At 43.2% G+C, this 24213-nt stretch overlaps 1 protein-coding gene across 1 annotated transcript in view; it reads left to right on the plus strand.

Annotated features, from left to right (window-relative positions):
- The window catches only part of GTF2E1 (general transcription factor IIE subunit 1), a 48970-nt gene extending 24989 nt beyond the window's left edge, over positions 1 to 23981 (plus strand). The window contains exons 3-5 of the mRNA XM_066175314.1: positions 14445 to 14646; positions 19318 to 19565; positions 22237 to 23981. Coding sequence (XP_066031411.1) covers positions 14445 to 14646; positions 19318 to 19565; positions 22237 to 22667 — 881 coding nt within the window. The 3' untranslated portion in view covers positions 22668 to 23981. The remainder of the gene's footprint in view (positions 1 to 14444; positions 14647 to 19317; positions 19566 to 22236) is intronic.
- The last annotated feature ends 232 nt before the right edge of the window (positions 23982 to 24213 follow it).

The following is a 24213-nucleotide window of genomic DNA, read 5'->3' on the forward strand; positions in this document are numbered from 1 at the left end:
ATGGAATCTGAAGCTGCACCTGGTTTCTGATGAGGAGATTTTCGTAGGGAAGAATAAAGCAGGGTAACATACTGTGGAGAGTAACAGTCATAGTCATGCACGACGTAGTTATTAATATACACAGCAGCCAGATTTTCTCTTACTTTGCTTGCAGCACAACAATATTGGTTCCTGGCTTTGTCCTCTGTTATAAACCTGAGGTTCTTTGCAGTGTGCTGCCGAAACAATTGCCCCCTTCTGGTCACCCCCCTTACTTTTTTTTTTTCCTTTTTTTTTTCTTTTTTTTTTTTTTTTTCTTTTTTTTTTCTTTTTTTTTTCCTTTTTTTCTTTTTTTATTCTTTTTTTTCTTTTTTTTTCTTCTTTTTTTCTTTTTCTTTTTCTTTTTTTCTTTCTTGTTTTTTATTTTCCCTCTAATCCAAGTGCCATATTTTCTACCAATCTCTGCTGAATTTCTTTATACTTATTCTCAGCATTTCTCCATATGGAATAGCAATCCCGTCTCCTAAAGCATTGATAAGCCCTACCCTTTAAATTGTGAGCTAAATTTACAAAACGTACGAGCTGTACAAAGCTTTAGGTTCCACCTGATTTTCTTCTTTTCTCTATTACAACATATCAGTTCCCACATCTGATACTGTCTACAGGCAGTTTGCTGGTGACAGCAACACTTGTGAGCAGTGTTACAGGCACGGTGATCCTGCAGTTGCCACCTTCTGGGCTGTGCTTTCTGCGCCTGAAGGTGGCGAGCAGGGCCATGTGATGCCTTAGGGAGGCTGACCTGAGCAGAGACTGGACAGAGCTAGTGAATAAAGTGGGTATTTATTGAAAGGCCTCTAGAATACACCTTGGGCAGGACAGGAGCCTGGCCAGGGCTACACCCAAGGTGGACTTAAAATGGTCACAAAATGGATGACCGGTCACAAGGTCTCACACTTTTATAAGTTTTTGTCCATTTGCATATTGGGGTTTAATTGTCCAGTTACAGCTTCAGGTTGTGAGGTCTTATCCTTCTTGTTTCCTCTCTTCAGTCCACAGTTGTTTATGCTTTTGGGCCTGAAAGTTGTCCTTGGTCTCTAGCAGGAAAAGGACTTGCTTTGTCTACCTACTCTGGGAAGAGAGCTTACTAACACTTAATATGAGGCTCAGAACTACACCCCTAGGCAGCACAAAATCTGAAAATATGAAAGCTAAAACTTAAGGCATCACATGCGGTTACAAAAGGAGCCTCCTCACTGTTCTGTGCCTTCATCAAGCCTGTGCTCATGTCTTTCTTCCACCCCTGGCTACCTTCTCCATGAGATGTGCCATCTTGGTGCGCCTTCTCAAGGGAAATGATTGAATCTAGTCTGTGCTGCACCAGGGATGTCACACACTACCTGGCACAGCAGCACAGCACACTTGGGGCAGTGTCTGTGAGCGCTGCATAGTTCTAACTTTCAGAGGTGAACTGAAGTGATCAAAAAAGCTTTTATGTTGAAATTTTATGTGGACCTCAGAAAAAATAGGCATGCATATTCCCATCAGTAACTGGTCCATGTCCATCACTTTCCCCTAGTTCTCCCACCACCTTGGCCTGTTCATTTCACCTTATCTAACTTGCCCATGGAACTGAAGAACCAGCAGGCATTCTCTCTCTACTGGAGGAGAAAAGGCAGTTGCCAGTCCCTCTGGTGCAGAAGCCCTTTTTCCTTCCTGGGATGCTGCCTTTATCCATCTGTTTCCTATCCACTGTGGTGCTCAGGGGTGTGTGACTGGACGGTCCCCCCTGGCCCCTGACACCACCTCCCAGCACAGCACTTCCAGGGGAAGGCTGCCCTTCCTGCCATGCTCTCCGCACTGGAGGGAGCAGGGGCTGGTTAAAAATAAATTTGGGAGCAGATGGTGAGGCAGATTATTGTTCATCCTAGGGCGATGATGATGATGTGCCAGCTAACTGCTGGTTGTCTATCAGAATTAATCAGGAGCTGTTGTGGCACATGATCAGTGAAGCCTCTGCTCCTCCTGGGAAAAGGGAAGGAAGAGCAGAGAAACAGGTCTGTAAAATGTTGGAAAAGCACTCCTTTTGAAGATACAAAAAGTTTCTGATGGAGAAAAGACTCTAATAAGAAAAACAAGAATGTTTTTAGGATTTGGGTTTTTTTTTAATCTATTAACATTCTTTTACGTATCTGCAAGTATGCTTTGCTTCTGAAAAGCAACTGGGAAAACTTGGTCACTTTCTTCTTGCATTTGTTTCACTAGAATTGTAGATCATCTGAAATAAAAAGGTTTAGGAGGTTTATAGGACCCTTACAAGCACTATCTCTATTGCTAGTATGAAACGTTATCCATGAATGCACCTATTTTGGATTTGTGATCAGTGTCAGAGGAAAGGACTTGACACTTGCTGTGCTCAAAACACTTCACAGATGTTAAATCTCTACACTCACAAAACAGACAAGGCAAAAGCTGACTCAACCCACTGAGCTGAAAGGCAGTATCAGTTCTGATGCTTTAGCAATGAGAAGGGTGGTTTATCCATGTTACCTTCTTTTTCACTGAAGAGGTTAATGAAATGGTTTAAGAATTAGCAGTGATGGATCAAATTAAGAAACAAAACAGAAAGTACATTTTTGGTTATTGTTTTGTAATGAAAAATAACAGTCTTTTTTGATCACTTAGTCCACTTAGATAACCTGTCAGTTTATTTTGTTAAGCTACTAACATGTGTAAACCAAATGTCTTATTTTGTGTATTCAGCTTCTGTTGTCCAGGCTCTGTCATAGCATCTCCTTTCAGAGTCCACCCAAGCTAATGTCCCAAGATGCATTTTGCTGGGGTGTAATTGTGGAAAATTTATGCTTTGTTTTGGAAGGTGATATATTAAGTATTTTTTTTATCTAAGACTGTCAGGTCTGTACAGTCTATGTTAAATAGCACGTTCTCAACAAATATACAGTATAAAATACAAAAATTTGGATGAAATTTGGTATTTCTTCACGTTTTTAATCTGTTCTTCTTTTATACTTTCTATTAAGAAGGTAGTGTTGGTTTAGGTTATACCATAATCTGAGGGCTCTGTATGTAACAGGGAGCGTTAAGTCAAGGCAAGGCTGAATTCAACTGCTTCAGCTTTTATTTTTCAGGTGGTCTAATTTGATACCTTAGAAATAAGATAGAATGGCATAAAGAGAGGTGATGCCTCTGTACTCAAAATTTGCAGGTGTCAGGGACACTCTGTTGCTTTGTTTGGCATTACTGTGAGCTTCATCAGTCTCTGTCTTTAACAGTTCCATGAGTGAGATGGCAGATCACTGGTGGGTGATCTGCAACAGCAGTAATCTGTAGATCAGGAACCCTGTTAAAATATTCCTCATACTAACAAATCAGTTTCTCCTGCTTGGTGTAGAAAATAATGAGAAGTAAAATAATTTTTTTTCTGGGGTATTTCTTGTGCATAGGTCAGACTGAACTGGAAAACTAGTCTCACTGGCTTTGTTTCTGATCAGTTCTGTTTGCTGCTGCAGGAAGGTTGGGCTCTTACTATTTGGCATCTGAAGCACCTGAAATGTCCTTTATTATTTCTTTTTTTTACTTAGTGAAATAATCACAGGAACCTTTTTATTTCCTTGCCCTTGCCCTTCCAAACTCCATGCATGTTGCTGGAGTGAAAAGATGGTTGTGTGCACGTGGGGTGGCTTGCTCTTTAAATCTTTTGAAGTGCTTGGATGCTGCTAAGGTGAGGTTTTGTACAAACCCTGCAGTGCGGAGGCGCCTGGCTCCATGGGTGAGCATTACTCAGTTTTACCATGAAACCCGTGATGAGAGACTGCAGTACAGAAGGCAAAAATTGCCCTCAGCTGTAGAGAGATTTCTTCTCTAAGAAGAGCAGGAATTGAAAACAGCGCCTTCTTTCCAAGCAGGTAGTAGAAGTGAGAGTGCTGGGAATTTGGTCTTTGAAGTGGTGTTAGCAGAAATCCTGTTTATTAACACAACCGTGTGGCACCTGTGACTGTTTCACCAGGCCATGCTGTTGTTTTAGTCCCTCTCACCTCTGCAGGCCCATGTGGTTCCCATTGCATGAGTCAAAAGAGAAGGATAGAGAAGGTAAAAAATATACCTTCTCTATTCTTTTTTTCTTTCTTTCCCTGAGGCACTGTGGGAGAGAGGTACCCAGACCTCAATCCAGGCTTCACAAGAGATCCTGCCCGGTATAATGGGCCAACATTTGAGCAGCCTCAGCAATTTCTCCTGCATGTTTTACCTGGTGCCCTGTTATTCCCTCCTAATTTCTTTTTCCAACGTTTTTCTAGTCCTAGTCTGTGTTAGTTTCCCTTTATGCTCCAGGTTCCCTCCTGGCATCTGTGCAATTCTTTCACTTAGAAACTGCCAACTTATTTCTGTCCATGGCAGTTCTGGCACCGTCCTGCAGTTTGGAGCTTAGCTCAGTCCCGAGGAGCTTCTCTTTCCATTTATTCTCCCTTGCTTTTAATGAGAAAATGGGGTCCTCCCTGGCAGCCTCTGGGAAGCACTGCCCAAGCTTTTAGGGCTGTTCCCATCACTCTAATGGCTCTGCATGGACAGAGGGAGGAAGGGTGGTTAAGCACTAAGTGCTGGCTTTGGAGCAAGCTTTTCTATCACAGGTCTTTGGACTTCTCTTCACTCTCTTCTGCTAGCTCTGGCCTGAGGCCCAGGTTGTGTGCACGGGGTTCTGAAGGTGGGAGCTGGCTGAGCTGTAATCCTTCCCCAGCCAGGAGAGGTGGCCGTTCATGGAACAGTACTGGGACTGGTTTCATGTGGCATGTAGTTTTCACAAGAACAGTATTTCCTTTGAGAGCAAAGAAGAAAGAACTTCTGCTCAAAGAAGTTTGTAAAAGGCATGACATTAAGGAGAAAAGAGAACATTGGGGAGTATGACTATCCAGAAGAAAGTCTGAAGGAACAAAAAAGCATTCATGGATATTTCTGTTTCCTTGATGGCAGGTAAGAAGTGAGGCTTCATGTGCTAAAACGTGAGAAATACAGAATGGATCAATAGATTGATAAAAATACTGTGTAAGGCAGCAGTTGAAAGGTGGCACTTGCAGGCAAAGACTATGTGCAGGCTAAGAGAGGTTTCTTCAGGGGATCTGTTACCTTATGTATGGCTGAGAATCCAAGTCAGTTGAATAGAAAATGCTGCCTTGCTTCATCCTGCACATTACCAGCAGAAAGTCAGCTGAAAAGCAGCAGTCATTCTTATAATATACTGATGTGTATTTTTGCAGTGCTGGGTCACCTTCAAAAGCTGCAAGCTAGGAACATGATCTTTTCCACCAGTAAATAGTTGGTAAATATTGCCCATAAATTATTTGAGGGAGGAGGGTAGGGTAGTGTGATGTCTGGGCTGATAATAGTCTATCTTTATTCTTAAGTAACCGACATCAGAAAAGACTTCCTTTGTTTTGAAGGGCCTCCAAAACCTCTTGGAAAACAAAAGGTGAAAGGTGATCTTAGGAGCAGCTTGTCCTCTTGGCCCATTCCATTGTGTGATGCTGTTGAAAATAAGGCTGGAAACAACATGCTGGCTTGGAGCTCCTGCTTTAATTCCTCTCTCTCACTATTTCCAGCTGCTGCCATCCCAAGCACTGATATGGAAACACATGCTTCTGATATTGGCCCTGTTAGCCTTTCAAAGAGTGCCTTGGGACCATGGTTTAAGGATTTTGTTCTTTCTCTTTGTTCTTAAATAGATTTCTGGTGTGTACATGAGCAGATTTGCACGAATTGCAAAGTCTCAGCATCCACTGTGTATTCCCTTGGGTACCCTTCTTTTTAACTGGAGTTTATTATAATGAGGAGAAAATGACACTTTACATTTTTTTATTAATCCGTATTGTTCTCTGTTGGTGGCCTTGGGTGCTGATGCAGGAGATTTTTCTTGCTACACATTAACTCTGATTCTGAATGCTCGGAGGAGAATTTGAAAGTAAAGGATTTAAGTTGTTGCCATTTCTGAGCAGTGGAATTTGAAGCCCTTTTGGACTGAGTAGCATAGTAGGTGTGCCAGGGTTCTGAATCTCCTCAGGCAATGTGATGTATGATACTGAAGGGATTTGATAGTGGCAGTGAACATGGAAGAAAAGATCTCGCTGAGAAAAATCCGAAGTGCTGGTGAAGTTTAACAAGTGGATCTCAGGCGTGGGGAAGGTATTTAACATTTGCCATTGCCAGGGTGATCTAGAAGAAGCCTCTGAAACCTTCTGTTTCCCTGTCCCTAAACACTTGAGATTTTCAAGGAAGAAAAACGCTGGCCTTACGTATTTGAAGGTGTTGCCAAGGGTGTCTTAGCTTGGCAGTTCTCCCTCTATTGTTAACAGCAGGGTTCATTCTGTGCCGAGAGGGTCCGGAGTGAGTGCTGGACACTATTCTTAGCCATCTGTAATAACACTCTAGCACCACCATTTTTCCAAATTATGCCTAGGATAATGTAACTGCCGAAGTAAAATCTGCTCTGCAGCTTAACAGAGGGACCTTCTGTTTCCAGGACTGCCAGTCCCTCAATCTTTATACATTTACACGCTGCTCTCAGGAAGAATAAAAAATACATAAACTTATGCATTGGCTACGTGAAATTTCCTTCTGATTATGGTGAGACACTGTTTAATGGCAATTATAAAATATGTTTCTTCCATCTTTTGCTATTCCTGCTCTGTGTTGAAGAGTATGCCTTTATTTCTTTCGTTGCTGTTGTTAAGTTATCATCTTGTTTTTATTTTTTTAAACAAATTGATCATTTTTCATATGTTAGCGAGTTGCAGTTTTGAAACCTCCTGAATACATTTCTGGCAGAATTACCTCATCTGAATCAGAAATAGTGCTACTGCATGAGTGCCCTTAAATGAGGTGGCTGCTACATCTATATTACAAGAATAGAAGCTTTGAAAGGAAACTGATTGACATTTATCCCAAATGAAATGTTTACTCTATGCTTAATACCTGGTGGGCAATTCAATACTCTGAATCTGTATTAAATATGTTTAATATTAAAATGTTTAAGAAGCATTATTAAGGCTCAAAATAGGTACTCAAAAGTCAGAGCTGTATCTTGGTATGCATGTATTATGAAAGGGTGTTGAATTGTATGGTGAAACACTGGGTTTCTACTTACTAAATTCATAGAATAAGCTATTTTCAATCACCCATTTTCAAAGGCTGATTTGGAGGGTAGGAGTATATATGACTCTTTCCCAAACCTGTAGGCTAGGGAGTTGACTGCTATTCAGGAGCCTGGATTTTACTCTCTTGTCTTCATTGTACAGTCCCATTTCATACTGAACAGCAGATCAGTGAAGACAAGCTGTTGGAAGGTGAACAGTCATTGCTCATGCTCTAATTCACAGAAACCTATCTTGAAACAGTATGGTCTGATACTGAGAAGGATCAGTCTCATAACTGTTGTCTCAGTAGGATTTATGCTAGAATATGTACAGATCTGAGAAAAATTGCATTGAGATTTGGGACACATAGAGTTAAAAGGAGGGGGGGGTTACTTCATTGTGGAGTCTTGATCCCATTTGTAAACAGTAGATGACACAACTTTCTTAATAATTCAGATATTGTGGAAAAAATAATAAAGAGATTAAAATCTTTCTTCAGATAATAGTATTCATTTCATTGTTTGTTCCTAGCCCCATTTTTAGCTGAAGTGCTGTGCTTGACATTTTCTAACATGCACTTCACATGCTTCCTCACTCATCTGAGGCTGAATTGTGATAGAAAAGATGTTTTGGCAAATTTCTGTCTAGGATCTGACAATAGGATATGTCCAGCAGTGGATAGTATTGGTTGTTGCTGTGCCTCCTGCCCATAATGGGTATTAGGTCTTCAGAGAAGGAAGAGGGGGATAGAGAAGATGCTGTAGTTCATGAGCCTGTTAGTAGGAGAGCTGTCAGTTTTGGGGGCAGGATCTGTGTTTAGCAGTCTGTATCTGCTCAGGCCTCATGTGGCAAGCGTGGCAGTTTGGGTGCAGTGCTGTTCAAGGGGTGCTGTGTGCTTGGCTCCAAACTGCAGCCACTGCACTGACCTTCTCTGGGCAGCACTGGCCCATGGACCTTTCGGTTCTCTGCTTTCATGTACCACCCACATGTTCTGGATTTGCCCTGTCACCATCTCTGACCAAGGCTACTCTTCTCATTTGCAATATCCTATATCTTCTTTATAGTTAGAAATTATAAAGCAAATTGGGTGAAGCCTGATGCATTTTGGATTTCAGTGGCAAAACTGGATGTTTTATTACAGAATTTGGTCTGTGAATCTTCCCAAAATGCTGACATTTTCGACACATGTCAGTGTTTGTTTTCCAGTGTTTGTTTTCATGCCCTGAGTTCTGACAACAGGCTCTCTTCTGGGCTATCCCAAACAGGACTAATATAAGAAGTTAAACTCTCTGTGTCACGTTTCAAGAGAGAGTACTGCAATCAGCCCTGGGCTGGCTGTGGAGTGGCCCCAGGAGCTTTAGATCCAGTGGACCATGAAACCTGTCTCAGGAAGATGAGATGTGGCATTACATTTTATGTAACACACTGTGCTCTGTAACTGCCTCTTTTATTGCATGTGTAGAATCACTGAATTACTTGCAAGGGAGAATGGTGTATTGCTGTGGTGTTCAGGAGACAGCTTTTATTGGTGGATTTCTCTTGCTTTTTCCTAAAGCAGCTGCATTTTTGGAACTCACATGTGGATCGAAATGCACTAGGGGCTATGGTTTCCAGTACAGTGAGAAAAGAGGGATGGGGCCAGAGAAGGCTACCTGATGAAATTACCAGCAGACTCATCTTTCTGCATGGCAGGAGTGCATTTCCTACTCAGACACACCGGATTGCTTTCTTGTTGAGAAGGTGAGAACAGTTTGATGAGGGCTGAGAAGTCTGTTTAAGTTTGGGAGTCACTGAAGGACAGCAGCTGCCACCAGTCTAAGCTGCATGATGATTAATCCAGTTAACAATCAACTGTTTTACCAATTAGCTCTGTTACCAGATCAGTCCATTAAGGTCATTAAAACTCTCTTTACTTTCATTTAACCCCTCAGCTTGCCACTTCTAGTCGGGTCAGTATCCTTATAGCCTAATGTGGAGTAATGTTATGGTAACTAATGATCCAGGTCTGTTGTAGCTGCTTGGCCTACTATTTGTGTCTTTAATGATTCAGCAGAGATATGCCTTTAGGTGCTGCTGTAAACAGTCCTCTCAATCTTAAAAATCAATGATAAATGAAAGGAACTTAATTATAATTTATACTGACAGCACTGCCTATTACTTAGGTTGCTAAGTATTTTCATTATGTGAGATTGGCCTGTTGGTAGAGGCCAGGCGTAGGAATTGTTCTGTGATTTTTGTTCTGTTCAAAACTTTGTTAAACACTTACTCTATGCTGAGTTTTTCCCATTTTATGCCTTTGATTATGTTTAAATTGCTGAGGAAAATTTAATTAAAAACAGTTTGGCTGTATTGAAGAATGACCTGATGAGAAAATGGAAAGGGAGACCAGAAAAATGTATATTCTTTTGCCTGTGTATTATTGTTCTGAATGACAGGTTGTGCTGTGAAAGGATCTTCCATCTCTCTGGCTTGAAACAGGAAATTAGTTTGATGACTAGGGCTCAAATCAAGAGGCAGAATTAGTTGATCTAAGAGTGTGGGGCAGAGAGGCACAGGAATGAGGAGAGGCTGAAAGTGGAACAAGAAGCCCAGGAAAAGAAGAATGGACAGAGAAGTCTGAGAAGTGAGTAAAGTCCAGGCTGAAAAAGCAGGACAGATAGACCAAGACTTTTCCTTCAGAGAAGGAAAAGCCCAGGACTGGGGTGGGAAGCAGATGGGAAGAGCTGGATAGGAAACTTTAGGCATGGGGATAGCAGGTAGAACAGCAGATTTCCACAAAGCACCTCTCTTTCCAGAAGCAAGAGCAGCACCCAAGGTGTTTCCTTCTCATCCTCCCTTTGTTACAGGAAGCAGGCTGGCACAGCATCCTGCTCCCCTGCAGCACTAGCAGGTTGTCACCTTGCCTTTGGCCAGTCAAGTGGCAGAGGCCTGTGCGGAACTGAGGGCTCCAGGTCTGCAGATGAACCATCTGCTGCTGGCACAGCATCCCATGGTGGGAGGCATTTGTCTGCCTTCCTGGTGGTAGGAACCTAGGAAACTCCTGTCCTTTGCTTGGGGTCTTTATTCTCTCGTTTTAACATCAGGTGAAACACTCAGGGTTAAGGAGCGTTGAACTAAAGCTGCCTGTGCATCCTGGAAATTTTTCTCTGTGACATAATTCCCCCCTCTGCCAAAATGTGCTTTGCTCAATGAGAGAGGAGTTTTGCTTATAGAATTCAGTTTTTGTCTGGCTTGCTGCAAAAAAAAAAGGAAAAATGCAATGTAAGAGTCAGGGAATTACTCGAAGAAAGTGACCGTAGAAGCCACAGGAACATGATCTGATCCTCCAGGCCAGTTGAGTTTACGTGATGCTGAACTACTCATTTTAAGCTTTTCAGAGGCTGTCATTAGCCATTGTACCTAACGTATTGGAGATGCCCAATCACAGAGTCTGAAAGAAGAGTGGTAAGAATACTGAATGTTCTGTTCTGAAAAAGAAGTTTCAGAAAAGCATCTCAAATCAAGTACTGCTCAAATCAGCAGATACTTCTGAAATTGTGCCATCTGTGCCTCAGCTCACTCACCATGTAATGGTAATAATGCTACTTCTAAAAGAAGGTTGTGGGAGATTTTGAAAATAAATTAGCTTAATGTTTTGTGATGCAGTCAAGAGTAAAGAATTGGATGAGGGTGAAGGCTGGAGGAATATAAAGGAGCTGAAAGATTATACTATGAAGTACAGTGTCATGCACCTACCATCTAATGCAAATGTCTGCTATAAACACAGTGTTCATCAGCTGGGAACTACAAAGGAGAAGGAAAGATTCAAAGGAAAAGAAAGATTTGGGAACATTGCTAGGTCTTGTGATAATTGAGGCAGTGCTTTCATGGTCTCTTATGATGTGATCTTAAAAGGTCTCAATTGCTATCAGAGAAGCACTTATGCCTTTGAGCTTTTGGGAGAGCTCATCTGGACACTTGTCTGTACTTCCATCTTCATAGCAGAAAGATGAGAGCAAACTGGAGAAAGGGCCAATGAGGCTGTTAGCAAAGTCAGAGGAATGGGCGGCCAGTTTTAAAAGGTAAAGAAGAATAGATGGCCTTGCAAAATGAAGACTGAGGGATGAGTAAGACAGCAGTTTGTAAATACACCTGAAGGATTAACAGCAAGATGGAAACCGGATGAGATGATGTACAGTTCTTGGCAAAAGAGTCATTAGGTTTGAGGTGAATGGGAATAAGTTGAGGTTGAAAATCAAATCGTTTTTCAAGAGAGCAGAGAGAGTCTTGGGCAGCATCTGAAAGGACAGAGTGGAAGGCGCCTTGTTGGGCTGAAGGTGAGGCTTGAACCCTTTGACAAGGGTGAGCTCAGACTCAGGAGTCTATAGCCAGTCAAATGTGTTAACTGTAGCAGATGCAGCATGCACACTTGGACATCCTGCCTTCAGTGCGTGTGGGTGGTTGACCTTTTCCTTCTCTCCAGTGAAATCAAGTCATTAGGAATTATCTCTAAATATTCTGGCCCCATGCATGAGAGCTTGAGCTGCTTTAATCTTAGTAAGCCTTGGGGAGCTAGATTACCAGTGTATCTGCCCCACAGAGTCTGGAAGCATATGAGGAGATCTCCTTCAGATGGCTGGTTTTTAACGTGCAGCCAGAGAGGTCTGCTGAGTGCCTGAGCATGTGTTCAAAGAAGGGGATGTATGTGCTCTCTGTTAGCGTTTCCAAGATGCAGAAAAGCCTCATGTCTGTTTGCTCCAGGATATCTGTTAGTCCTGGTTTTTGCAGCATTTTGGAATTGAAAAATTCTGTTGTGTAAGGGCTGAAGGAAAAAATACATCGTTGGAGTGGAAACATTGCCATTCTTAGCCTTTGGATGGCCTCCACTTCATGTTTGTCACATGCAATTCATATCTGAAAGGAACATGTGTCACTGCTGATGTGATGTGCCATGTCATAAAAGCTTTGGTGACATTTTCTGACCTCTTAAAAACTAACGAAAGAGGTTTGCAGCTTGTAAATGCCATCTGCCATGGCAGAGCAGCTGAGAACTTCCCAGTTCTCTAATCACATATGCCTCTTGTGAAATGCTGCATCACCTTGAAAAAAATCAGCATATTAATGGAGGAAGCTTGGCTTTTCACTCATTCCCAAATTCTTTACATAATTCATCTATTAACTTTTTTTCTTATTAAGAACCCTGAGGGGTGGAAGTTGCAGTAAATCCATGACAGCTTTATGAGCTCTGTTTCATTAGAGCTGTATTTATTTTCTGATTTTTTGGTACTCTGAATTGGAACCATTCTCCCTGTGATCTTAATCTTTTGCAGATACTCATGGGGTTCACAGATGGAAGTGTGGAACGTCTGAGCTGTCTCAGGAACGCGTAACAGGACTTTTGGGGGACATGTAAAAAGAGGGGAGTGTTCTTCATGAACCTGTGTTTGTTCCTATAGTCCATTATGGGAACTGAGATGTGCTAATTACTTTAAATTGATTCAACTTAAGTCACACCGATAGCCTCAGATGTGGGATAAGGAGACCAAATGTTGGATTCAGTTTTTGCTGGGCTGACAGCTTATATAATGAACAGTTTTGAATCAGTAGGGACAATTTTTACAGCCTGGAAAAAAATAAGCAAAGTGTTTCATGCTTGGATAGGAGAGAAGAGCACTTTATCCACTTATCTTCTACTTTGCATAGTGCTGTTGTTATCTGCTCTGGCTTTTGCATGTTAATAAGACAAACTTTCTAAAGAGAGGATTTATTGCAGGAAATGTGTCCATATTACAGGCCATGTACACAACATGCTTTAATTTCTGAGTAACAATGAGCAAAAGCTACTTTAGATGGTGCCAGGGTACAAAACTGCATCACTGCAGACTGGTGAGAGGCAACAGATCTCCCTTCTGTCATAAACAGTGCTTTTTGTGTTTGCTGAGATGAGTGTGAGCATTGTCTAGCCCTCACAACCAGCGCTGAAGAAGTTAGGTCTGTTTTTATAACTGTATTACAGGCAGGGAAGGAGGTGTGCTGAAAAATGAAGTGACAACAGTAGCAAATCTGTGTAAGCAGCAAACCAAGATACCAGAAGCCCTGGCTTGCAAGCCTGTCTCATTACATCATGCCCAAGTGCCCTGGGCAAACCCTGTTCTTTGGACTGTGTTTGTACATAGCATTGGTGACCTAGCAGACTTCAATACTGATGCTAATTCTGATTTTTATACATAAGATTATCATTTCCATGGCAGGACCTGTCCTCAGGCTCCTTATTGGTAACAAGATCTTGTCATTTCTTCATTGGGGTATTGAGAGGTGAGGCTAGATGTGCATGGTTGTCACAGAATGGATAAATAAAAAATATCACCCGAGGACAAGAGCAATCAAGAAGCCTGTGAGCATCACTCTGGATGTCATGTTCTAAGGTGGCAGGGGTGTATGTTCTCAGTCCAGCACTTGCAAGACAAAGTCAGTACAGTGTGCTGCTCCCTCCTAGCAGACCAGATGGAAAGGTCCCACTGTGCACATACCGCCCCAAGGGTCCTGCTCACAGATGGAGTGATGAAACCCAAAAGCTGCTGTGCAGGAGTTCAGTGGGTTTTTTGTAGCTGCTGTGCCATGTAGCCATTTCAGTCTGACCTGTTTTTAGAGATCCTGACGAGGTCTGCAAAACAAACTTATTTTTAACTGCATTCACATGATTCTTATCTTACCGTTCGTAATTTTAAGAAGCTAATATGGGAGTTGGGTGGGATAGGTTTTTGCATTGGCTGCTCTGCAGTAATGACTTTTTTGCCTGGTTTGGCCCTGAAACAGAAGGAGAAGCCGTCTCTTTTTTGCAGTAGCTGCAAAGTGACAACAGTTAGATCAGCAGTTACTGCAGGCTGGTTGGTGCAGTGTAAAACTACACTGTCTTATTGTGAAATCAGCCTATTGGTGTGGCCTGGGAGATACCAGTGCAGGCACCTGAAACAGAGGATACTTGAACTCCTTAGAGGATACTGTGTAGCTTTTTATCACAGCCCAGTCATAGCTGACATTTAAAATGTGCCGCAAGGAGGGAGGGAGATTAGGAGATGTCTCAGTAGAGGTATTGCAGCCCATCTGGGCTTTTCAGAGCAAGAAACTGTACCCAGCTGGGTATCACTGGATGGTATCAAAATGCTGCTTTGTTGTCTGCTTGAATAATAACCAGGTACGCCTTCCTGTGTGGGAAGGGATTTTCAGGGCAGAAAAGCTCCTTAGCATCCAGCTAAGGGAGCAGCAAGGCACTGCTGTTGGCAAGGCTGCTTGAGGAGCCAGGCCTGCTGCTTTCCTTGCAACGCTGAGCAACTCCTCTCGTTTTAGGAACTTTCCGCTGTACATTCTGTGAGACTGAAGTGGAAGAAGATGAGTCGGCGATGCCCAAAAAGGATGCGAGGACGCTGGTCGCGAGATTTAATGAGCAGATCGAGCCCATCTACGCGCTGCTTCGTGAGACAGAAGACGTTAACTTAGCCTATGAAATCCTGGAGCCAGAACCCACAGAGATTCCTGCCCTGAAGCAGAGGTGGGAACGTGCCTGGTCTTTCCTCATTGTCCTCCTTCCTTGTAGAGTGTTCCTCTGCTCTGTGGGCCTTTCCCAAACCTTGTGCAGCACCTGCTGTGCAAACAACTGACAGGTTGCTCCAGCAATGTGTGGTTTACAAGGAGACAGAGGGCTGTCACCATTTTTCACTAAACAAGGCAAATGACTGTTCTTCTGGTCAGCCCTCTGCATGTATTTTTCTATGGGGTGTGATGCTTGAATTGCCTGCTGCTTGCCATGCTGCAGCTGGTATGCACACCAAGCCCTTGGCACAGTATTTAAAAAACGCAAACTTCACCTGCTTGACAAAACTCTGAAGGTGTCACCTAGGCTGTCTTCTAGCTCTCAAATACTTACCTTTCATCTGTTCCTTTTGCTTCTCCCCAGCTTTTGAAACTAAGCTGTCTGCAATCCACACCTTGTATTTCAAATCCTCATATTACAACATTCTAGTTTGAAGACATTACTTATAATAAGCAGGTTTTTTTTTCTTCTGACTTTGCCCAACTTGTTACACACCTCTTCTTTTCAGGAGAAGACCATGTTGGATTCAAAAACTCCTTAAAACGTTCTTACCCCTGGGAAATGACACTTTCTTTCAGAACATTCCTAGCTTTACAAAAACAGATGATGTTTAAATAATGCAAAAAGATGTGGGGAGCTGTCAGTTTTGTCAGCTGTGGTGAAACGTGATGCACTTCTCTGTATTTAAAAAAAAATTAATTATACACATGGGGGAAAAGAACTGTACCATGAGGGGAAGCATTCCCACAGTGCCTTGGGGTGCTTGGCTTTAGTTAATGGGAGAGCAAGCAGGGTACTCTTTTTTTTTCTCTCAGGCTAACCTTGAGAAAGAATGTTCCTCATATATTCGTGCTAGACAGCTTCTAATTAATATAATAAAAATTCTTTGTCTATTCATAGTCTTTTTCTAGCCAAGAAGGTAGGTTTTTTTTCTCATCATTCTGATAGAAAAACAGAAGCAATATAAAGAGCAGAAAAGATTTTCCCAAGGTCACTCAACGTGTCTTTGGTGATATGGGGAATTCTTTGAAGCCTTTATACCCAAGCTGAATCACTAGACTCCTTTAAAATCCCATTTCAGTAGTTTAAGTAGTAGAACTGGGCTAACCCTACCAAAAAGAGAGTAATTTTTCAGTCTTCCCATTTTGTGTACAGGAAATTATCACAGCTGAGGCCTGGTGCAGTCCCATGATTAAATAGCAACGCCCACTTACTTGACTCTTAAATACTTAAAAAACATTGTAAATGATTAATTACTCTGTGCAAGGAATGACAAAATAAATCGGCAGCTTTTTAAATGCTTACTTGAACACAACTTGCTTCAGCACATACAGTGATTTAATTATTTATTAACTCTTATTAATTCAAAGCAGTTAATTCCATGAAAGCACTGCTGTGAAATTTTTTTAAACTCCCAAACCCTGGGTTATTTATTCTCTTTATTTTTATGGAGTCTTGAGTGTCTGAAATCATTGACAAAACTGACATTTGGTGATTCTGAAACAAACCGAAAAGGTCACAAAATGCCTGCGTCTTCTCTTTGCGGTAACTTGAGCAACTTCAGGTGTTTTCAGGAGAATTACAGCTCTAAGTGGCCCCACTGGCATTGCGTAACTGTCATTCACCTGCCCTGGGAAACTGGGTAGATCTTCATTAATGTTTTCCTAAGAGGCTGTTAATTTTCTTAATCATGGGAGAGCATGAATTAGCCCCACAGGTTTCAAAATAAACCTGCTTGACTTAAACTCTGTGATTTTTGAAAAATTGTGGATTTTAATAACCCTTCAATTTCCTTGTGTCAAAATAGCATGAATTCAATTAACAAAAAAATCTTCACAGAATTAATTTTCTGTGGTCATGCTGTCAAGAACCATGGGTTGTCTGTTGTGAAGTTGAAGCTCTTAAGAGCAGCACAGTGAAAATGGGTTTTGTTTTATCTCAAATGTGGCGAAAAAAAGAGAGTTATCCCCATTATCCAAGGCCTTTCTTAATAGTCTGGGCAGGGTTGAGATGAAATTTTCAAGTTGTTTGCCCACTGCACAGTGTGGTTTCTGTGGGCCATACCTCAGCTTTGTCAAGGGCTATTTATGTTGCCTTTAAAGTTAGCTAAACCACTCATTATGGGATTTCCATCAGGATGAATAAAACAGACTAAACGTAGCCACTGAGCTGCCACAGTTCATGCCTGCAGGGTAGCCATGTGAAGTCTAGAGCACGGTGGGGAAAAAGTAGTTTGTGGATCTAAGAGGGAAAGAGAGATTTAAGAGATCCCTTCATCTTTTCTGTGCTGCCTGTAAGGCAGCTCCCACTCCTGGCCTTTTGTTGGTGCCTGCTCCAATGGTGTCTAATCCTGTACTTTGGAACAGGTTGCTGAACAGTAAGTTCTCCTCTTGCAGAAAGAAGTGTTCTTCTGTTCAGGTCGTCTTGAGGTGGTGCTCACACATACCAACAGTGTCACTGCAGATAAAAAGACATAAATTGAGGCACATTTGCAAAGCTCACTGGGGTCCAAAATTAGACAGAAAGTGTCTAGATAGCTCCAGCTCAGTGTGGGACATTGCAGTAGATCACGTGAAGTAATTAGTGCTGTAGGTGTCCCTTAGAAGTGTTACTTTCATTATTGAAACGTTCCTGATGTCATGGAATAAATGTTTTGTGGCTAAATGGTTCTGTGTAGGAAAAAAGTCAATTTCAGGCACACTTACAGGGGCTTCTGTGCAAAAGTATTATTAGGTAGTTCCTGGCACTACTGAGGCTTTAGTGTCACGCTGTAGTCATGGGGAGGGAGAGCTTGGGTGAGAGCTGCATTGTGCATCCTGTGAGGAAAGTGGATTACATAAAATCGTCAGGGAAACGCTAGTTAGAGATTTCTATTGTGTGGGAAGCAGAGTGGTGCTTTTCACAGAACACACGCCTGTCTTGGAGAGCTGAAAGGTACCAACACTTGAAATAACACTCTGGGAAGAAGGTCTCTATGTGGTTCCTTAGGTTATATAAGAAATACATGTGCATGAGCCTTCTGCCCCAAAATTCAAGGCTGCTGTGAAGCTCTCCTAGCAGAGCTGGCTGCAGGATTGCCAAGGACACGAGACACGCTAACACGGGTGCTGTGAAGTATTTTGTTAACAGATCCCTGCCATTCCACTACTGAGAAGCTGCGAGTAGCTCTTGATCAACACTGTGGCTGAACACACCAGTATTTTTTATCTGGGGAAAAGCAATGCTCACCTACCTGTGTGATTTCCCCTCACTGTTGGACACCTAAAAATCCAGAAGAATCAGCTCATCAAACACCACTTATGTTTTTCCTGAACTAAAAAAAGCCCTTCATATTAGTCAGGTCTTCTCCAAGTGCAACTTTATTTTAAGCTTCTTGGTTGGAGAAAAGGTCATTGGGTAGACAGCAGCAACTGAACCATGCTCACTGATGACAACTGTCAGCTCAGCTGGCATCGTGGAGTATCCCTGGTGGATTTACTCTGGACAAGGAGAGGAATCAAGGCAGGGCTGTTCCTCGTGAAGAGCTGGAGCTACCCCTGGCAATCAGATGACTGAAATTATGTGGCTGAGGACAGGTGCGGTCTGCAGTGGATTTGTTTCTCTGAAAAGATGAAATCTCATTCTGAAGTAGAGGAACAGTCACATAGTTTGGCTTTCCCCACTCTATGAATACATAGCAGCACAGGCCAGGGTGTATTTTAGGCTCATTGCCATCATCAGTGTGCAGAAAATATTTCACCTGATATCCTCTTTCAGTCAGATCCAAACAGGACTGTTTTTCTCCATCAGAAGGGCCCTGGAAGGAAATATGCTGAGAGCAAAGGAGGGCTTGGCTTTGGCTGCCATACCCTTCACATGGGTCAGCACCTTTATTTCTCCAGCTTTTCCACAGTGAAGACAGTTCTTCTGTCTCCTCCTGCACTCCATCAGCACACAAAGCCTTTTGTCCAGCCCTAGTCCTCTGGTTCGAAGGTGCTCTCTCTTCTTTCTTCTCTGCCTGGACTCCCCAGTCCTCCCAAGGCTGCGTTTGTGCATAGTACAGATCCCCTGTGTAACACAGGAGAGGCAACTTCTCATGTACATTGTCACTCACAATTCAAGCAAACGTGTGAATTGTGTTTTTCGTGGTGAGTTAACTCCTTCAGGAGTCCTGTGATTAATAACAGTTCACAACTCTGAGCATGCTGAGTCCCTGGGCCCACTATCTACCTTGGTTAGACTCCAGTGCTTTTTTAATGCAGTATCTGGTTGCTGTGTGAAGGCCAGAAAGAGGCTTTTGCAAATACCAGACTACTGTTTGACTGTTTTGCTCCTTTGGCTTTTGTTTCAGGGAATTCTGGGATTTTATGCTTGTTTTAACATAAGTGCATCTGCATCCCTAGTGCTGCCTCTTCTTTTCAGTGTCTGTGGTGGGTGTTGCCCTGGCCCTATGTAGGGTTCCCCACTAGAGATCCACAAGTTTCCCAAACCAGCTACCTGGCACAGAAATTCCTGGCAGCACATGTTAGAACTGAGAATGAAAGTTCTCAGTGCAGATCATGGGAGACAACTAATCATAATTTAAGTATTTTTGTCTAAGGAGGGGCTTGTTCTGAGAGTTCTGTTTTTCTCTCCTTAACTTTCATGTAGCAAGGAACGTGCAGCTGGTGCTGGTTCAGGGGCAGCAGCTGGCCTTGCAGGTGGACACCATCGGGAAGCATGGACTACAAAAGGACCATCATATGAGGACTTGTATACCCAGAATGTCGTCATCAGCATGGAGGACCAGGAGGATTTGAACCGGTCTGCAAGTGAAGGGAAGCCAGCCAGAGAGAGACCCATCTGGCTGCGTGAGAGCACGGTGCAGGGGGCGTATGACCCTGATGAAATCAAGGATGGTAAGAAATTCATAGAGCAGAAGTACTGCTCTGCTTATACAAGGCCTTTACAGTGCTGTCAAAAACGTGTTCTGCTGTGTGTGTGTACAGCTGCTGCTCCCAACACTGGAATGTCTGCTCCCCTCTGCTGTGCAAAGCACCTGTGTGTAGGCAGATATAAAAATTCCTTAGGTCCAAGATTGAAATCTAGGTCAGTAAAGTTGAGCTGTCCATGAAATTTTGTGGGGGCTTCTAAAATGTTAATTAACTGTTATATCTTCCACCTTGAGAGCTTATTGCTTCTTGATGAAGGTCTTTCAGTTTCATCTAGAAAGCTGTCTCCCCAATAGGTCACTGCTGAAAAATAACATTTATTAATGTTCAGTGACTCTGAAATCTACTAAATCTACCAGCAGTGTTTATATGCTCCCAGCCTTCTTGCCAATAGTTTCTCAAAACTTGTTATATATGAGAAATACTCAGAAATAGACCTTGTGGAAGTACAGTTGGTAGGTCTGTCACTATGACAGGTGAGTCTTTATTCCCTTCTGTTTGTTTCTCATTCTCTCTGCTTTTATTTTCATTCATCTTGAGGTCAGGTTGTCCAGAGACCATGGTCAAGATCTCACAACCGTTAGTAGAACCATTCTGCTTTGATACGTGTTTATCAAAGTTTCCATGCCAAAATTGGAAATGGAGACCTTTTATGATTTTTACAGGAATGAGTCAAGAGATGCAATCTTTAGAGTCATTGTAGGATTATGGACTGAAACTGTTGATGCCCTAGGAAGAAAAGATGGCAGAAAGGGAGTCGTGTGTGAGTATGTGACCCTGGAACTTATGCCACGTTCAGGAGAGGAGTGGAGTATTTAGGTGTAGCAGAAGTGAGGAAAATAGATGTGATATAATGGTCAGAAGATACCTAAAGAACTTATTCACATGTAATGCCTTTCAGGTGCATTACAGATCCCAAAACATTTTTCAAATAGATTAAGCAAAGTGAGATGATTGAACAACCTGCTCCTGCAGTCTGTAGCAGATGTTGTTACTCACCAGCCATGGTGAGTTCTCACTCCATTTTTCTGCTAGACATTCAATTCACCTGTAGTCTTAAATCAACTCCTTGAGACAACTTCTGATGTACACAGCACAAATGTTTCTCAAGAAGTCACTGAGGGACATGGGGGTGGAGTATCTCCTTACAGGATGGTGGCATCACTGTTTAACCTCCTCAGCTACTGGAGATCAAAGCAGGAGCTGTGGAAATGGCCTGAAATTGCTGCTGCAACACATAAACATGAAGGACAGAAACTTGGGACCATTGACAGAAAAGATTCACTGCTTGGATCTGGCAGAAACAGTTCTTGAAAGCAAGAGACAGCCCCTCTGAGCCACAAAGTCAGCCTTTGTGGAGCTGTCTCTGGCTGTTGTAGTTTCATGGCTCTCAGTGTGATGAGCTATGATATTATTTCACAGAGGTGCTCTCCCACAGCCTCTTATGCTTCACAGTCACAAGCAGTTGAGCTGAGCACACGACTGCCAACACGATGCCTTTATTCTTCCTCTCTTTCAGGAATTTGGCAGTGCTCTAATAGTAGTAGTTGTAGCCGTCATCCATTACTACAACTTTATTTACAATGAAAACAGAATTCTGGTGATATTAGGTATGGTTCTTTTGGCCTTTATTTCACCACAGGAAATTTAATTTTTTTGTTCTGTTGTGGGTTTTTTAAAAATTATTTATTTTTTTCCATACTGCCTGTAGTTCTTTTGGTGCTAGGTGGACTCACAGCCCTCTCACTAAATGTGGGATTAGGAGAGGTTTTCTGTGAGATGCTACTTTTTAGCAGAATTGTACCCTTTGAATCCATGAGCTGCAGACATCCTGCCAACCATAGCCATATTGAACCCTCCCAGCTGTTGTACATCCAGGTTTACTGAAAGAGGAGCACAGGCCAGGTGTGTCAGCTGGGACATTGCAGCCCCCTTCAAATAAGAGCTGCAGGTAGGGAGCCATAGGGACCATCTGGGCTGTGTTTCAGCTCGGAGAGCAGGCACTGGTTAGTGCTGTGCTGCACAGCTGGGTGGCAGGCTGTCAGCTGCATCTGCTCCATGTCACCACCATCCTCCTGTAAGGAGCTTTTCCCCTTCCTGCCTGGTATAGGTGCACCTCTGAGCTCACAGGCTTGGCTGCTCTAAATGTTGTTTTATAACACATGGTTTCCACATATTCTTTGTCTGTCTGGATCCATTTCCTCTCTGTGTTAATCCTTACATGCAGGGAGCTCAGCAGGATAGGGCCTGGGCTTGGGGTCTGTATTTTAAGGACTACTTTGCTTTCTGCTCCACTGTAATACTTGAGTTGGACACCTCCCTGGGGAAGTCTTTTCCAGGTGCCTGCCCATCATGCATTTGTTGTCTTCACTTGCAGTGTGCTCCTGGTCAAGGCTTCTATCTGGGAGCCACAGTGACTCTAGGCCTCCCATCTCCTAGGAAATGTCAGTACTTGCTCTGCCGTAATGAGGCATAACTGTCTCTGCCTTTCAATGGAGAGGAGGAGTTGGCGTGGGGAAAGGGTGTGACTTGTCTAATTGAGCTCAGTGGCAGTAATTATTGAAAGGTTAAGAAAACTTGCAGGGCCATCACACAGATCTCTGTGAGGAAACGCTCATTCCCTCGTGTCCCTTTGCAGGGGGCCAGGGTCTGGATGCATTCCAGGAGCGTGAGGAGAGCCGGGCAGCCCTGGATGACAATGAGGAGGTGATGCGTGCCCTGCTCATCCACGAGAAGAAGACACCCTCCGCTTCCACCGTCACCGTCAGCGGTGCCGCTCCTCTCTCCGGCGGCAACGCCAGTGACTCCGAGAGTGAGACCAGCGAGTCGGAGGAGGAGTCCCCTCCCCGCCCTGCCGCCACGGCCACCACAACATATGGGCTGGAGGAGGAGGAGGAGGACGAAGAGTTCGAGGTGGTGGCAGAAGACCCCACTGTCACAGTGGCTGGGCGTCCACATTCTTACAGCCAAGTGAGCCAGCGCCCCGAGCTGGTGGCCCAGATGACACCAGAGGAAAAAGAGGTTTACATAGCCATGGGGCAGCGCATGTTCGAGGACATGTTTGATTAACTGGTCCCTGCCATGGCATTTTTTAAAAGGTGACTTTTTAAGGCAGAGACTCTTTAGCAGAACAGAAGACTGGAGCACACCTTCTTTCCCCTGTGCGCAGGCAGAGTCACTGCGGCTCAGCACTGCTAATCTCAGGCATCCTGCTCCCCATGAGCTGCTTGTGCCAAAACACATAGGGGAGGACGAGGCTTAGAAGTGAGGATGCTTGCAAGGTAAAAATCTGCTTCAGGGTGCCCTGCACACGCACTGCTTTAACCTTCTCCAAGGCCCTAGCAGCTTTCTCCTCATAGCTTTAAGTTAATTTTTGTTGCAGATCCCACTGTAGTCCTCATCCCTGCTCTCAGGGCACATAAGGGCTCCGTAGTCCGAGCAGAGCGCTCTGCAGAGGAGGGCATATGTGAGAGGTTGCCTGTGCTCAGCGAGGGGAGAGGAGAGGGAAGCACTTGTCTGCTGATGGCAAGCTTGGACAGGGCTTGTAGCTGACCCTCTGCCAGCAGCCACTGGCCACCAGAGTGGCTCTTTCTAAGCAGGCCTGTAGGCAGCAATCTTTTCTTGCTCCTGTTCGCTCCCTGCTGGGACTCAGCACCTCAAGGTCAGGTGTAACTTGAAACAGGCAGAGCGAAAGCCTTGGCAAGCACATGCAGTCAGTCACTTTGTGTCAGCATAACAAATGCCCTCCATGGATCTGAGCTGCCACTGCTCTGACTTGCCAGGCGATACCTTCATTTTCCAATATTGCTGCCTGTTGCTTCTGCCTAGCCCAGGCCATGAAGACGTGCAGACAGTTCACAGTGGACAGAGCTCCCATCAGGCAGTGCCAGAGAAGTAGCATAACTTTTATTTGCAATCTCACCAGGGCTGTATGATTTTAAGAGGAATTATAGAATTTGAATTCTGCTTGGCACACTCTTTTACCACAGAAAGACATTTTTCAGTGCCTATAGAGCAATATAATGTTTTTAATGTTTTTCTCTTTCAATTGAAGATGTTGCTTTTTTAAAATTGTTGTGTTTTCCTACATAGTACTACAATAAAACAAAATTATAAAAGAGTTCTGTGTTCCAGAGAGTAGGGGCAGCATTATGTGCTGTTCCGCTTATATGGGCGGTACAAATTTGCTGTTCACTGAGACTGTAAATCTGTTTTATACTAACTATGCTTTCTATGTTCTGCTAACCTTGTAATGCCTCCTTTGTGGTTTGATTTTCAGTTTCTCAATACTCTAAATCCCCTCTTTTTTTAAATAGTGTTATAAATTTTCTTTTAAGTCATTTTAAAGAGGAATAAATAAACAGAAACTTCTCCCCTTTGTCATCTTTCAGTTTATCTTGTGCCTAGTTGGGAATGTTGTTTGCTTATAATTTTGATTTATTGGATTCAAGAAAACAAACCAATTTGAGCTCTCCTTTGAGAGGACCATTTGAAATCCCACTGTACATTGTTTCTCCTTAGCAGAGCTTCCTTGAATGCCTCATGGAATCTCCTGCACTTCCAGGATGGATGTTCCATTACATCAGTGCTGTGTAAAAAAAAAACAGAGGCTGGT

This window comes from Chamaea fasciata, unplaced genomic scaffold, assembly GCF_029207755.1.
Source record: "Chamaea fasciata isolate MVZ Bird 193981 ecotype frontalis unplaced genomic scaffold, bChaFas1.0.hap1 SCAF_2, whole genome shotgun sequence".
Lineage (NCBI taxonomy): Eukaryota > Metazoa > Chordata > Aves > Passeriformes > Sylviidae > Chamaea > Chamaea fasciata.